Source organism: Pygoscelis adeliae, unplaced genomic scaffold, assembly GCF_000699105.1.
Source record: "Pygoscelis adeliae isolate BGI_AS28 unplaced genomic scaffold, ASM69910v1 Scaffold31, whole genome shotgun sequence".
NCBI classification, from domain to species: domain Eukaryota; kingdom Metazoa; phylum Chordata; class Aves; order Sphenisciformes; family Spheniscidae; genus Pygoscelis; species Pygoscelis adeliae.
Genome location: NW_008824233.1, coordinates 5,756,716 through 5,774,059, shown reverse-complemented (window position 1 = coordinate 5,774,059; position 17,344 = coordinate 5,756,716). Strand labels below are relative to the sequence as shown.

The 17,344-nt window shown below is 36.5% G+C and overlaps 1 protein-coding gene across 1 annotated transcript; it reads right to left on the bottom strand.

The window, feature by feature from the left end:
- Positions 1-465: 465 nt before the first annotated feature.
- PLK4 (polo-like kinase 4) lies at positions 466-17,344 on the bottom strand (the record flags this gene model as incomplete). Its single annotated transcript, XM_009334960.1, has 15 exons — positions 466-565; positions 1,298-1,404; positions 2,332-2,472; positions 4,183-4,324; positions 4,703-4,794; positions 5,570-5,700; positions 6,630-6,779; positions 7,593-7,695; positions 8,078-8,182; positions 9,066-9,439; positions 11,027-11,127; positions 13,173-14,205; positions 16,151-16,265; positions 16,360-16,455; positions 17,216-17,344. Coding segments are annotated over 15 exons (2,919 nt in total), but the record flags the coding sequence as incomplete, so codon positions are not given.

Here is a 17,344-nt window from a genome sequence, read left to right as displayed (position 1 = left end):
TGCAGGGAAGTTAAAGCTGCTGCTACAAAAAATAAAAACAAACAGTTATAAAACATATACATATTTACATATATTACTTGTAAGATGTAAAAATATAAGTTATTTACAAATACAAACACTTCAACAGCACAGATGCATTTTACTTGATTGTTGGCACTGAGTAAGCCAGTAGGGGAAGAAATATGTATCAGATTCAGATTATTTCCAAAAAGTTGATGCTATCTAGAACTAAGTTGCTCAAAGTTTTGCTTGAGCAAATTTATCCATCATTTTGAGGAAAAACGTGTTTTGTATGATACTTTACAAGCAATTTGCTACGCATGAACAGAACAACCCTTCCCTTCCTAATTTTTTACCAGGTTTTGGAAGAATTTCTGCATAAGCTGAGTAAGATCAGTCACTTTACTTGAAAGTCAGTGAGTGAGTTTATTAAGCTCTTGTGTCCTGACATCTGCTTTGCTTTAATCAGTGGGGACCAGCTGGATTGGTAAACATCACAAGAATAGAAGACAGACAGTGCAGCTTCTCTTTGATGTATTCTGGCAACTTATCATTTTCTCCATACCTAGAAAGGCAAATAAGCACAGAAAAATTTAGATGCTTGAAATAATTTGTTTTATTTCAGGACAGTATAATTATTTCAAAACTTGCCTGTAAATAGGCAAACCACTAAGTCAAGTAGATTTTAAGTATATCTAGACACATTAATTGGAGCTTGATGGCTTCAATCTAGGCCCCCCTTCCCTATATGTATTTAACTGAAAAAAGTGTTTCAGATTAAGAAAATATCTAAACAATGTCTAAAGCTGCAGTAATGTCTGAACGGACTGTATATTACTGTCCCAAACTTTGCACAGAAGCAGCATGTTACTGAGTGGCTATATTTGTATGGGAAGTGCCCAGTGTCCAAAAGACACGTAAAACTTCACCTGAGCACTTCAGGTCTATGCATCAATGTTGACATGCTATCTCCCTGATCTAGCAGTATCTTGAAAAAAAAAAGTATTAAAACCTTATTTTTCTCCCCCTCCCTCTTTTAAGTGCTATACATGACTAGTGGCTATACTCTGGAGACCAAGTAGATGCATTCCCAGCTTTTTTTTTTTAATTCATTTGTTATCCAGAGTTCAGTCAAAGCTACAGCTGTTTCTCTTATATAAGCTAATCAACTGAGAAAAGTGATTGGAAAGTGATTTGTTATAAAACAAAATTAATAGCAGCTATGAAGTTTCCCTTATACATAACAGCCTTGCACCAACAAGAAGCTGAACTATTTTTATAGCAGTAATAGACTCACCTAGTTGTCTGCCCATCTGGAGATGTGTAAGTGATAGAAGAAACACCTGCTTGGGCTACCAGTTGGGATCCATCATTAAACTGAACCCATACTGCTCCACTGGTCAGCTAACAAGAGAAGTTGCATTATGGTTTGAGGACATAAAATACAAGATTACACACCTAGAATTTTTCTAATAATTGAAGCTGAAAGTTTTTCAGAATTGCTGAAGTGACTTGGGTATCTTGGTCAGTCTTTTAGCAGTAAAGATTGCAAGCATACTACTTTGGAGTAAGTAGTCTCATGCAGTCTCAAGAATTGGACTTCCTAAGGCTTCAGATACTCAGCTTTGGTCATCCTTTTCAATGAGAATTAAATAAAGAAGTACCTTTAGCTTAACCACTCCTAAAGAAATTTTAAATAGGACCAAACATAAAATAGAAGGCCCATTTGTGAAAGTTCACAGCTATATACATTCTGAAGTTTATATATATAAAGCAAACTTCTTCTGTTAGGACAGGAAGCTTACTTTATCTGGATTGCAGAGATCCATTTTTTAAATCTAAAGCTGGTCCCACAGAAAGCAGAGGAAAAATCTCTGTAATGAAACAGCTTTTCCTGTTGTATAGGCAGATTCATTTGTGCAGATCTGGTACATATCTGTTAAAAACACTTCGTGATGACACCTTTACATCTACATTAGTGAACAGACAGAAGTTTAACAGCTTCTTTTTTTTTTTTTCACTAGAGTCAAATTTAAATGAGAGAAGACACTGAAATAGGCAATAACCACCACAGGCAAACTGTGATAACTGAAATACTGAACTATTATTTTGGTTTCTTCTGCTTACGTAGTTCACCATGGTATTTATCCAAGATGCTTATTTGGAAGGATCTTTCCATATACCAATTTTTTCATTTAAACTGTAGTAGAGCACAACTGAATGTATTCCTCACAACTAAAATTTAAAGTCAATGACTTAAAAAATACGTATCTCAAGTTTAATAGGAAAAAAGAAACAGACTTCCCTCCTTTATCAGTATTTACTTCTCACCTGAGAAGCCCAACCAACATTTTTCACAAAGACAGATTTTAAAAGTTGGGCTGAATTTGGGCTGCATTCTGTTTGATGAACAGAGGAGCATGTAGTTTCAGCAGTGTTAGTCAAAAATGTAGACTTTTCATACGACACCACCTAAAACCCAGAAATGCACAGTATTAGCAGCCTTAGTATTAATCCAACTGTTTATGTACCAAGGTAGTCAATTACCACCTGTTTTAATCTTTTGATATATACAGATTAGCCTATATGCTTCATTTAACAGCATTACATTATAGAAACCCCACAGGATTTCATAGGACTTTCTCAGTATTATGACAGTTTTTCTACCACTTTCCTGTACTCACAAAGGAATCGCTTTCCCTAAGCAGACTTTTTCTACCTAAACCCCATTTTTCCTTTTTTGACTGTCAGAAAACCTGTCCATGTTCAGGAAAAATGTTCAACACACATTAGATTATAAAGTAGCCCTCACTCAGATGACCACTTGGCCAATATTTTACAAAAATATGGACATTGCTATTAGTTGGAAACTAGAATATTAAACATTAACAGAAGAGTTCTACAGCACATACAGAGTCTGTTACAGGTTTAGAGAGACAAAAGTGATGAATTAAGAATAACAGAGGATCAAACATTGGAGGCCTTTAGGACAACACCACCACTACTGTCTAGGAGGAACACATCTGCTTCTATAAAAGTTCTACTACTCAGATACCTCCCCTCCCATAGTCAGAGATGACAGAGATGAGGCGGTGTGCTTAGCAGTATTTAAGATTGAGGGTTCAGTGAAAAGATGCAAGTCAGAGGATGTCTCTGAAATAGGAGAGCTCAGTCACGAAAGAGGTCAGGGTCCAGATAATTACAAGAACCTGGAAGAAACAACAAGCTGTACCTCAGGATATACAGATCTAGTTCAAGTATAAAGAAACTGACAAAAATAGTCAAGAGTAACATGGAAAGGCAACCAGCTATTGTGTTATTTTGCTTAGAAATACATACTTCAGAAGAGAAAGCAAAACAGTGAAAGCCTTACAAAGACCTAAGTGTTTGCTATATGGCAAACAAAGAATGAGTTTGAATGCTGAACCCTCAAGTTAGAACTCTGGTGATGGGTAACCTTAAGTCAGTGTAAAAATCAACACTAGTACTGAAGCCTTAAGGAATTTTTGTTGCCAGGTTTGTTTCAGTCAAGCGAAAGCTGGCAGATTCTGCCCTAAGGACATGCTACACAATCAAAGAACAGAGATGCACACCCACATAAATTCAACAAAGTTAAGATGATACAAACTCAGTGTGCTAAGACCCCAATATAATTCAGGCAGCTGGGGAAGTTGTATCAGGGCTGTGATGCAGCAATTGAAGCTTGGTGGGTCTTTTAAACAAACTAGATGAAATTACACACAAAGCTTTGTTGGCTATACATATAAATATATCTGCTCTTACACTTTTTTTTTATACACACTAACAGGATTATTTCAGAACAGTAGCCTCATGTGCTAATATCCTTTCTGACTACCATTTGGTATACAGGCCTGAGGGCACATCAGAGCTCTCCAAAACAAATTGAAGACTGTGCTGTATAACCTAAGTAAGCAATTTTCAAACTATGTTCCAAGGAGTCATTTGTGGTAAAGTTTTGGAGGATTTTGATTTTTCAGATGATCTTAAATCCAGATATCAGAAGTTAGTTGAAATCAAAGTTAACATTTCTAGTCAATAGGCTCACAAATGGCTAATAAAAGCCTACGTCCATACAAATGAAATTCCATTAGTTCAAATAAAACAGCAATATTTGAATTCCTACTGGAGAGTAGTCTCCACTGGATGTTCTTGTGTACTTACAGAAGGAGTACAATTTGGAGTTTGAACTGGAGTAGAACTGGCAGCTATATTTCTATCCACTGCCATAACTTCTTTTGAACACTTTGTATTGTCCAACAGTGGAGGTACTACAGCCTGTGGCGATTCAGTATTGCCAGGTTTTCTGGAAAAATAATGAGACAAATTGGGAAAAGGTCTGTCCAAAAGGGACTAAAGAAACAGGTGAGGAGACATAGCTTTTCCTTCAGTTTACCATGGACTGTACAAAGCACTTGACAGCACTGGTCTTCTGCAGAATTGTTTTACACATGCTAATTGTTAGCCTGGTTTAGATTAAATCCACACGTTTATGTTGTCCTAGTATCAAAGGAGGCTTTGCAGGTGCAAAATAAGGTGTTCATACATGCTATCAAGTTAGTCATTAGCAAGATAAATATTATGAGCCTCTATTAAGCAACCCTGGCTTCTGCAAACATGAGCTGCCTAAGGCTGCTTAGTGGGAATATTCAAATGCAAAAGTATTTTCAAGTGAAAATATTACCTTCCAACAATTATTGGAAAAAATGGAACACTTTCATTCCTTTTTTCTTCTTCCAAAACAGCAGATTCCAGTGCAAGGCATATACGATGTCCCTGGAATTAGAAGCTTGTTAGAGTTTTTAACTGAGAACAGCGTAACTATTTCATGCGTGTTTAGTGTGGGAGGTGAGCCTACACAAGGAAATGCTTTTCTCAATGGTACTGAGCATCAATAATAGCTGCACTCAGGCACCATGGAGGCAATTAAAAAAGCTATACTGCAGCAAGACTCCCTCGTAACTTCAGCACATCTGGAATTATGTTCTTAATAATCACATCTCCTCCCCTTTTAGCAGGACTAGACAGGGGACTAGAAGACCCTTGAATTCTATTCCAGAAAATAACAGAACATAAGGAAGATTGAATAGGAAATTTGTACGTTACTTTTACTGTTTCCCAAGTTCAGAGACAAAAAATTACTTTTGTGACTGCTAATTAGGTGACATGAAACGACATGGAAAGCACAGCAGGCAGGGTTTTGTGTTTGGTTTTTTTTTTTGTAGTGGGGAGGGGGGGGGACAGCTTTGTTTTTGTTTTGTTTTTTTTAACTTGTATAAAGCAGCTTCATCTGTTCTGTTTAATCCTTTCACCAGACAGGCAAACCTGCTTTACATACCAGTAAGAATTTCCTCTAACGGTCTTCATTGCAAGGCATTGTTACTGTTACCTCTACATTGATATTTGCTCTTCCAAAAAACACTTTATCATCCCTCTTTATCAGTGTAATGAAAGATACAAAAAAGCAACATCAGAAGCACATTTGTGAAAGAGAAACTGAATTTCTGGAAAGTTGCTTTGCACTGGAAAAGGTCCATATAAAACTGTTTACCTCATTTGCATGATCCATATAAACTTGTATTTCCTTCTTCAAACCTGCTTCGCTTTCTCCTTTCAAAGTGAAGGATTTCCCTGATTTTTCAATCACACGAGTTATACCAGCAGTCTTGTGTATCTTTGCTCCTGTAAAAAAAAGTAAACATTTCTAGTGTGAATCCCATAAAATACCAGCATCTACAAAATACAGATATCTGCCGTTACCTTACACTTTAGTAGAGTAGATCTCACTGACTTAATTACTGCAAGAATAAAACCACTCCTGCATAAGCTCTCTGTCTAGCAGAAATAAAAAGCCACTTAAATTTGGACTGTGATATTAACAGAATGCCCTCTATGGCCAAAGCTCACTACTTAAATGGGCTGAATAATGCATTTATTACATTTTTTAAGAACTACCTTTCTAAACATTAATCTGAGATAACATTAACATCTCTAACAGTATTGCCAAAAATTGGTTAAGTAGGCTCTAGTAGCATTTGAATACGGTTTTAAAGAGGATGCCCATTCTTTCAATAGCAGTTCCACACTGAATCACAGAACTGTTAACTCTTCTTTTCTTTGTCATAAATTCTGTTGGGGTTTATCTGTGCATGTGGCAAATCAAACTAGTTGACAGTAGTCTATAGCGAGAAAACAATCATCAGTGCAGGCTAGTTTATGAAGGGCAGAGTCAGAGAAGGCAGCCAGTTGCTTCCTCCAGTGAGTGTTCTTGGTAATCCTATTACGCCAGTTAACAATGGAAAGCTTGGAGTAGGGACACACCTTTCACTACGCAGGTTAACTATCAAATGTAGACGCAAAGAAGAGCTCACGAATAAGAACAAGGTGTAGTTTAAATAACACTTTTGCAACACGTGCTCCCTGAAGAAGATATCAGTAAGGAACTAATGAAAAATAAACTGATCTGCAAGTGCTAGAATAAAGGCAGAGTGGCAAAAAAAAAAGTTTCTAGTATTTTCTTCAATCTGAAGTGTTCATTGTTTGGCAATATTTTAGTGCAGCTTTAATAATATGATATAACTATTTGCATAACTGCAAAAATGAATACATACCATCATAAAAACAAATTTCAACATCTGCAGTGGGTGAATTTTCCATCAACATGCACTTGGCATATCTTGTGTAGAACGTAACTTTGGGCGTTTTTGTTCTTACCAACTGCACAAACTTGGCTGCATACTGGTATTTTTTCCAGTACTTTTCTAAAAAAGAAAATTTTTAAAGCTTTTATCAAAAAGTCATCAGATTAAACACTGTGCACCAGCTTGGAGAGGAATGATTTAAAATATGTATTTGATAGCTGAAAATTGTGAGTAATATTTAAGTACTTTACAGCAGTATGTTCAAAGAAACGGACTTATTTCCACCAACTTTTAGAAGAGTGTGCATCTTCACTTGAATAACTTCAATTAATACAGTTCAGAACCTAAACAACATAGTAAAGCGCTGCATATACCATTTATCCAGATATCACGATCCAGCTGGCTTCCTGGCTTTAGGTAAAAGCTGTCTTGATCTCTAATTAGTAGAGAAGTCTGCTTGTCTCTTAAGAACTTATAGTTAGCTTATATTTGTTCTTCAGCTGTCTACATTACTCTGTCAATGCTTTCAAGTATTTATTTTTCCCCTCCCCCCCAAGTTCTGAGTATTGGGAAGCACAAATTAGAGTTGCTCTGTTTTAAAATTGACTTGATAATATTTCTTCCATTCGTATTTAAACGGTTTCCAATATGAATGAGGAGAATATGAAAGCTTTAATGTTAGTGCACTACATTGTAAAGGGGTAAGTGACTCCTTATAACTTTCATACAAAATAACTTAAACCTGTGGGTTTACACTTTCTTGTAAAGTTTCAAAATACAGTTTCCAGTTAAACTGTAGTTTGAATCTTATTCTGAAAGGAGTTTTATCTTCACAATTATCTGAAAAGTAATGGCTAAAAGCTAAAAAGTCTCAAACAAGATCCACTAAAAATCACATTAATCATTGTAATTTTAAAATAAGTTTCAGGTTACCTGGCAAGTTGTCAAAATTATACATACAGATGTCTTCAGGAGGAGCAGGAGGTCTGTCATCAAGAAGGAAACCTCTTCCTTCATTTGGATGATAAACTGCAATCTACAAAAAGGGAAAAAAATGTGTTTGCAGCTACAACTTACTACAGCACTCCCTACTTTTAACAGGTGTGGAAATAAGTCAGTTTAATTAATTACCATGATTGCTCTGTTCCTCTAAGTAATTATTTAACAGCAGCAGTTTTTCCAACAATACTTCACCTGTTCCAAAAGTCAAGTCCAATTTTGCTCTGAAATAATTGCTTGCTACCTATATTTGTATGGTTGTACTGGGGGGGGCATGAAGGAGTTTACAGCTGTGCATATGTAAACATTGCATTTCCAAACAAATAATTACTTAAATAAAAATTAAAAAAAAAAAATCTGAAAGAACAGAATACTCTAAGCCTTTTACACAACAGTGAAGAAATTGAAAACATACTCACCACATTTCCATCACAAGATATTCTGAGAACTTCTTTCACCAGTTCTTGTGAATGGTGTTCTTTTAGAAATTCCATACACACTTCCCCAGTATCTAGAATGCTCACCTAAAATATATTAAATATATAAGTTAAACAAAAAGACCTTTACTTTCTGGCAAAATAAGATAGCACTTCTTTCCACAAATGCTTTAGAAAAGAAGGGTTCTCTTCTTCCTCAAATGCACTGCAAACTTAGAAATGCTTCTCACAGTACCTTTTGCTATTAGCACTATTAAAACAGAACACTTCTTCAACATGACTGAAGGTTATAAGCCTGGTCAGTGAGGGTGTGGCTTCTTAAGTGACAAATCAAACAAAGACAGGTCAGCTCTATTATGTTCTTTTTTAAAAACCAAATTGGGGGGCAGGGGGAAACATGACAGGATAAGCAAGGCTAAGAAACAGAACAAAAGGCAAAAGGGTGATACCAGGAACAAATAAACCAGAAAATTTATGTGATCAGTAAGGATTCATGGAATTTGTTTTATTTTCCCACCCACAAGACAGGGAAAAAGCAGCACTACAGGAAAAAGATTCAAGTTTTTACTTGAGAGCAAGACTATTTTAATTTCTAATCCAGTTATTTATCTAATCTGTGAAAGTGTTTGACACAGTTAAATTCTTAACGTTGAAAGCTTAAACAACTTGTACAGCTAAGCAGTACAGAGAACTGTAGGAAGTATGTATGCATTTAATAGAGGTTACGTCTACCTACAGTTTCTTTGCTTGTAAGCTAAAAGGAATGCCATGTCACTATTTGCAGGAAGTGACCACAAGGTTACAGTATTCCATATACAAAAAACTAAGATGCATCTTACAATACAACTTTAAGTTATTATAGATTAAGTTTTATAAAAACAAATGCTTCTAGTTTACCAAGTGATTTTTAAGAGACAGTCACATTATATTTAATACTTAAGTTGTTTCCATTTTAAGAACTGATACATACCACTGCATTTTTTGTTTTTTGCCTGATTGGTTTTAGTCTGTGAGCATTGAGAGGTGATATTATACTTCGCAGTGTAGGTTTCTGATGTGCTGGTGGTTCTTTGCCCCACGTTTGGTTTTGTTCTGAAGTTGACCAAAGGCCATGTGTAGAAGATGGTTGCATTTTCTCAGATTTGCAGAGAACTCCAGGGATGTATTTCTTTGGGTTTCTCTGGTTTAAAGAATGCGGACAGTCGACAGATGCATCATGATTCCTTATATCTTTTAAGGTGTTCCATGCATTTCTTGATGCATCTTGCTGCACATCCAGATGATACCGAAAGCCTCCATGTGCGTTACTGTCACCGGTTAGGTCTGCAGGTGGTCTCGGCAGAACTGAAAGCATCATAAAGGTACATTGTAGATTCAAAAAGTCACAGTACAAAGAAAAACATGCTATTATGTTTTTAAAAGCTTTTCAAAATATCATCTTAGAAGGCTTGTTTAAGTGGAGAATGGGATTTCTTTAATCTCAGTCCAAATCGTTAGGCTATGACTTTAGTACCAATCAATACCAATGCTAACAAAATTCCAGCGCTACTTAAAATGTACTGTTACTAGATTTCAGTTATGACAGCCTTCAGTCTTAACATATATCAAATCATTTTGCAAAACCATCTGTAAACAAAATACTAAGATTTCAAATAGATACTTAAACAAGAATTAGTTTACAAGAATTAGTTTAATCTCTTGAAACAGTTTACTTGCCATTCAGATAACCTCTAGTACCAAGTTTCATTTAAGTTTCAGCTTAACTAACCAGTGTTTTAGCATCAACCAGAAGTTTTAGTACTCAAGATGTTAAATGCATACTCCAAAAACCTTGTTTTATTTCCAGTCACTTGTTAAAAGACAAAAACCTATTTTTAAATTTAAGCTTCCTATAACTGCTTCCCTAGTTTTGATATTTAAGCCCTTGATCAACTTTTGCCTCACCCAAACAAGTATTGCACTCCTCCTGCCATATTGCAGAACAGTTGAGAAGGGACCAAAAATTACATAGGATTTTTCAGACCATATGTCATATGATTGCAATTCCCTGTAGACAGGAAGGGAAGGAGTCCAGTAATATCAAAACAAATACGTCCAGAATGGATTTGTGATTTAGTTTTATGATTAAATTACATTATTTGTAAATGATGTAATATGATGCATGACAAAGAACACCTCCTTCCCTTCTGTGTCTTTTGTCCTTTCCTCCACCCCTCCTTCTGCAGCCTCATTATCTTTCTCATTCACTGAGGTCCCATTTTCTCTTAAGGTGTATTTGCACAACTAAATTAACAGGGCTTTTGAGCCACCTGCCAATCTTTTGTCCTGTATTTATACTTACACACGCTTCAGGTCACAACTGAATAATTATGGCAGGTTCTAGAATTGTGTTTTCCTCTCTTTTTGCCTTTTTTTTGAAGCTAAGATTCAAATTCAATGTACAATTTCTTCACTCTTATGAAGGCAGTTACATACAGTTCATTATACCAACCCAACAGCTCAAGAGGAACACTAACTACAAAGCCTTCTGAAATTCATTCCCACCTCAGGAAACTAAAGTGTTACAGCTTAGTCCAAAAGAGAGAACAAAATGTTCTCAGTGGGGTATTTCTTGCTTAGGAATGAATCTACAGATCGGCGATGCTGGAAATCATTTTGCCTCTTTCAATATCTGTGTAGATTTTTTGCAGTGCAAGTCAGTTTAGGGTCTCCCATGCTTTTCATTCAGAAAGAAAAGTCTGTCTGCAGTAGCCTCTGTTAACATCCAATCGCTGTTATTTAGGATGTCGGCATTATACTCCAGTATCACAGTTACTTGGCCATACAGTTATCCCTTCTGTCACAAGGTTAAAGAAATAAAATACAGGAAACAAGTTACAAGTCACTACTCCAACTTGAGTGCAAAAAATATACAACTGATTAGTAACACACCATTTGTTTGCATGCTTCCAAGCCACTGCTGCATTGTTTCAGCCTGGGACTTCTGCTCTAACAAACCAACCTGGGGCTTCATTGGGCAGAGATAGTTTGAGCTGCAAAACAGAAGTTACACATGTAATCAAGATTACATCAAAGACACTTGCACAACAGAAGTTATAATGTTACAGCTGCAGAAATCACAACACTTTCAGAACGTTTAAGAAATGCATGTGGCATTTTGCAGCTCTGGACAGCTTAGAACATGCTTCTTTTTTCATGGGGAATGTTCATTGGGTAAAGCATTCCATTTGGAAACAGTATTACTAATTTTTAGCACAAATTTAAGGCTGTTAGCACTCACTAGTAGACTCTCAGAACTGACATACATGAACAAGAAGAGCCATTGATAATGCTGCCGGCAGCGGCTGTTCTTACATCCAAGCTCTTAATTCACAGTATAGGAAACAACCTCGGAGAAGACACAGGGATGGTGCCCATCACCCCAGTGGATGTCATTCAGCATAGCAAGTATGCAGCTGAAATATGTAGGCAATCTTATCACCTAAAATAGTTTGAGTTTATATAAAATATAGTAAATCCCAAAGATCATAAAGATTTTTTTACCAGCTTTTTAGACAATGACATATATGTAGTCACAGGTGAACTCAAGCTATAATCCACATGTTGAAGAATAAAGAATACACACAAAAACAGTTACTGCAGAATCACTGCTCTGTTGCAAATTCATATTAAGCTCCTGTGAGGTTTTCTGTCTCCGTAGCCTGTACCTGTCTGTACTTCTTTTTGCAATGATCACTACTTTAGCATTGGCAAGAACTCAGTTATCACAAAAAACCCCCCACAGAATATAAGCATCTAATTTAAGTCTTAGAACCTTGCATTTAAGATTGCTGTGCAGGCCAACTATAGATGTAAGAGGCTCTCCTGTAATCAACCATTTAAAAAAGTAGTAATCATTCAGTTAATCCCCACACTCATATTAATATTCTGTCACATTTACATATAGCATGTCTTTATGAAGTCATGGGGAATACAAGTAAGCATTATGTTAACATTTGTATAAATAATTTCTTGAGTCAAACATTTCTCAAACTAGGAAGAATGCACATGGCCATTGAACTTGCTGAACAGAGGCTTATGTCAAACACCTGTGAATAGTCAAGAAAAACCTCTTACTCCATTTACTTCTTCTATGGGGCAAAGCGCTCATGTGCATTTTCCCTGAACTGATTTGCAAAAAGAAAAACATGAAACCATCACACAAAGTTACCACTCAACGTGGAGAGAAATGCAAGAACCAAGATATGCAATAGTCCTTATGTTAAAATAGGAAAGCCTTCTTTGATATTCTGCTGATGGAAAAAACAAAGGAAACTTCTGAGCATAGCCAGATTAAGTTTATCACAAAGAGCTCTTGTTGCATAGCGGTGCACAGAAGGCAAAGATGAGGCCTCCGACAACACAGAAAACATCCTAGCATCAGTTGTAGATTTGACACCAGAGTTGGTTTGTATCAGCTGGGGAAGTCCATCAATGTATGGAAAGAAGCCAGGATTTACACCCAGACACTACAACTAAGGACAGAACTATGTTTCAGATAGTTGTTTTTGAGTGTTTTTTTCCTTTCTGGTACGCCAATTTTATAATCCTTCACCTCATCTTGTACTTAATTTGGTCTTTTTCCTTTATCTTGTCTAAGCATAAGGCATAGTTAAAGATGAACAGAAAAAAAGCCAGCGCAGCAAGTAAAGACTTGGTAGTCACACTTTGAATGCCTTCTATCCTCATCTGTGTCTCTTCTACAAACAAGAATTAGCAAGGCCCTCTACTACAACTACTGAGGGGAAAGAAATACTCAACGTGCTGCACATGGAAATAAGTCAACAACAGAGTATTACCAGGATAAATAAAAGCTACAATCTAGCTAGCTGATGCGCTGCATCTATGAACTTTAAGGTAGGGACCATGGGGAGGAAAACCTCTACATAGCAACAGCATCAACTATCACCCTCTCCTATTTGGTATTCAAGCTACAAGTGTAGAGACTTTGGGCACTTACTACAGCTTAGTTACAGGAAAAGTCATGCATTTAACATATAAGGCAGCTCTAAATTCCATCTTAAAAACTGATTCTTACTGTGGTTGATCTTTTACAGGTGGAGACATTTGCCCTTCAAAAGAACCAGAACTACTAGAAGTCTTCTCCTTAAATATTTCTCCTATATCAGTATAGCTGTTCGCAGGTGAAAAGCATTCTGTGTTTTCCCTTGTTCCTACGTTGGGCTTAGAAAGCAGTTCCAGAGAGTGACATCTCTCAACAATGTTGGATATGCCTTGAGTCTGACTATGGGATGTGCCAGACCTATCTGAAGAGTGGGCTCTTCGGAGGTAGCGTGAATGTGGTCTCTCTTCAGCAAATTGCACGGTTCTTCCCCTGCCAGTTACGCCAATTTCTTTTCCCTGAATTCCCCACTGATGAAAAGAACCGCTTCCATCTATGGATGAAGTATTACTGGAATTCTTGTTTTTAGGAAAAAAAGTCATTTTATTTGGGAGTGGCTGTCCAACTAACAGCTTCTTCTTTTCCTTCAAGCAACCACTGGTACTGATGCTGGAAGAGCCTGTGAAGGTTGTAGAGATGGTAGCATTTCCACTGTCCATGGAATCTTCTGAAGTTCCCGAATCTTTACTCCTTGCAGAGCTACACCTGGACATAAAAGGATGATCCAACACTGAGGAAAGACTCAAACGATCTGCTGGATTTTTGCGAAGTAACCTATGTATAAGGTCCTGCGCCTCTCTTGATAAAAAGGCTGGCGTTTCATAGTCTGCTAATACTACTTTATTCAGCGTGTTCTTGACTGTGTCAGTGTCAAAAGGTGGCTTTCCAATAAGAAGAGTGTAAAACATACAGCCCAAAGACCACACATCAGATTCAAGTCCATGTGGACTCCTTGTGGCTATCTCTGGAGAAATGTAATTTGGAGTTCCACACATGGTGTAATGCTTTTCATGAGGCATTTTCAGCTGAGTTGCTAGTCCAAAATCAGCAATCTTGACATTCATATTATTGGTGAGTAAGATATTAGAAAGGGTGAGGTCCCGGTGCAGTATTCCATGAGAATGAAGATACAGCATACCCGTGATAATCTGATGCAAGAAGTGTCGGGCTGTCAAAACACAAAACCAGATATTTTAGTCATATAATTGAAGTCATAACTGTGAAAATAACTTTTTGAAGTCTGCTATTGGCCTTGCTTTTTTTTTTTTTAAATAATGAGGATGTTACAAGGATGTTTAAGTGTCATGCTAATGAGATTGGAATTAGCTTTCTGCTTTAAGCAATATGGCATGACTACATCTTAAGACAGTTCATAAAAAAAATGTTCTGTACGGCAGTAATCAGATTTGTTTCTTTGCTAACAGAATAATGTAAACAGGACTGGAGATATTTTCAACTGGCCTAAACTTTTTAAAATTAGATTCTTAAGAATTTAAAAAGTTAAGTTGCTCCACACTCAGAAACAGCAAATACATGAAATCAAGCAGTTTCACTATGTGCAGATTATAGGAGACAGTTTGGATTATATTTGTTTTATCATTAGCAAACTGGCAAGGCTAGTAGGATTTCAATTTCTCAAAAACTTTTAAGTTCACAATACTGGGATAGTTTTGCTGTTCTATTACATTAGAAATTCAGGGAATATTCAAGAGTTTTAGCTTACAGCAGGAGTAACAAAACCTCATCCAGGCTGAAGCAGCATCATTTATTACGATGTTGCAATTACAGCAATTTTAAGAATTATTCTTTCTAGAGCAAACAATTTACAATCCTCTTTTAGCAGAGAGCAAAGACTGGTGAGTAACAAACGTTAATAGAAACCACTCCTCAAAGGAATATACTTCTTTACCCAGCTTTTAGAACTAAGGTACCATCAGATGAACTATTTTTGCTGGAGCAGATCTGAATTAAACAGATGATGTCTGTATAGCAGTACCCCTTTAATCCATCCTGTGATCTGGGCTCCAAAAAATCCATATATATATATAATAGTTTCACAGAATTAGATTAGAAACTGATAGGGAAGCAGGTAAACTGGAAGAACTGTGCAAGAGATGACCAGCATGGTAATTCTGGAAGCAGTAGAGGCAATAACGACTGAATCCAGATCAGCTGAAACCAGAACAGCTTGTTTGGCTGTGCCCTCAAACATTATACACAGCAGCTCACTCTGCTGTTTTTTTTTTTTTTGAATTGCGCTGTTCTGGTTAGGCTTTCAGTGGTCCGTGTTCCAACTGAAATCCTCTCACTCTCAACTGTAAGAAAATGAAACATGAGTAAATTCATAAGTGCAATTAATTTTTTTTTTTTACAAGTCTTCTTCCTCAAAACACTATTGAAAAGAGTAACATAGCCAATTTAAAAAGTTTTAGAATTACTCTTACAATGAACTCTCAAGGAAAGATAGGTTTTTCAGTGCTTTCCATAAGAAACAGAGGTAAAACCATTGTAGAATTTCTCCTTAGTTGCCAGTCCTTCAAAAATTCTAGATGGATTGTCAAATTGGGTACTTCCTTGCTAACTCAGCCCTTAAGCAACAGTTACCTGCATTATCTTCATTTCTACACACCTTGGACACAGTAAATATTTCCAACGATACCACATAAGACAAACTATAATCTGGAAGGCTTTCTAACTGGTGACATGTAATACAGTAATACTGAGGTGAAGAGGTGCAACACAAAGCAAGCAAGTCTGTGGATGTGAAGTTGCCAGTTTTCACCTGTGGAACTTTCCAGTCTTGACCTATATTTCAACATAGTTTTCTGTACAAAGGTAAGCTCTACCTTCTAAGGTCACTGTCTATTTTTTTTAAACCCGAAATAGCACAAGCTACTGTAAAATGGCATAAACAGAAACAAAAGTATACAGAAATAAGTGAATATATGTGTAATAGTAATTAATCTCTAGATTATCACTTATCACGAGATTTTAAGCTATAGAAACTGGTTCAGAGTGATGGCAGTTTTAAATATTCTTTCACTAGAATTAAATATTTATTGATTAAGCCAAAACATTAATGGAAAGAGAGCTACACAGAAAGAAAATCTCACCTTCTTCTTCTGAAAAGGGTTTCTTTCTGTTCTTTATATATCTGCTCATTTCACCATTGTGACACATCTCAAGTATCAAGTACACATAGTTGCTATCTTCAAAATAGTTATAAAGCTAGAACAGAAAACAATGAAAAAATTAAAATACATTTTGTAGACTATACAGCAAGTCACATATACAGTCCTCTCTACAAAAACGCCATTCTTACCTCTAGTATAGATGGATGCTTTAGCTGACAATGTATTTTCACCTCATTTTGAACCCTCTGTACCATTCCAACTTTGTGCATGGCTTTTTTATCTATCTGTAAATGGATCGCAGAATATTTTTCAAGCACTGCAACACTGATTACATACATGTTAGTTTCAAGTGAACTTGACATTTTAGATGTTCAATGCACGTTTGACTGAAAACTTCTAAATACAAGCAAATCTTCACATAGTTTCACCTACTATATGCTTTTAATGAACAAGTATCATAGGTAAATGGAGGAACACACGACTGTGAAGTAGACAAGTGTTAACATTTTCAATACTAACACTAATTAAAAAAATTTCTGAAAAACTTAAGCAGAGAAACCTAATTCTGATTTTGCCACGCAGATATGCTAAATATCGTTAACATTAAAAAGGTAGCTAAATAGAAGTAATACAGATTATAAGTAAGTCTGGCAAAATGCCTGTGAGGTGCAAGTTTCCTTCACAAAGTTTGTCCTGGCAGTGAGAGAAAATTTTCAAGGTATTTTTTCCAGGACCTCTCCAGCCACACGGATTCTAAATGAAGTTTTTGTGGTCACAAATTTATGAATTAGAATTACAGGGCTGATTGTCCACTCTACGTTGAAGATTTGAGCTTAAGTTCTTTTAATAGCACTATAAGCATTTCTGTTAATACAGCCTATTTGGTTGTACTGCATCTTTCAGGATCAAATCCTAATCTAAATATCGGTTGTGTACAAACAAACAATCCAGGCATGAATGCCCAACCGCATAACTCCAACCTGTTGCAACTTGCCCTTGTTCGGTCTCTCGGAAGACAGAGACTTCCTTGGCTGGCTGCCTTACCATTTTGATAGCCACTTCCAGGCCGGTTTTCAGGGATACCGCTCTGTAGACCCCTGCGAAGGAGCCTTTCCCCAGGAGGTTTCCCACCTTGAAATCCTGCAACACGAACACACCGCCGCCGTCAGCCCC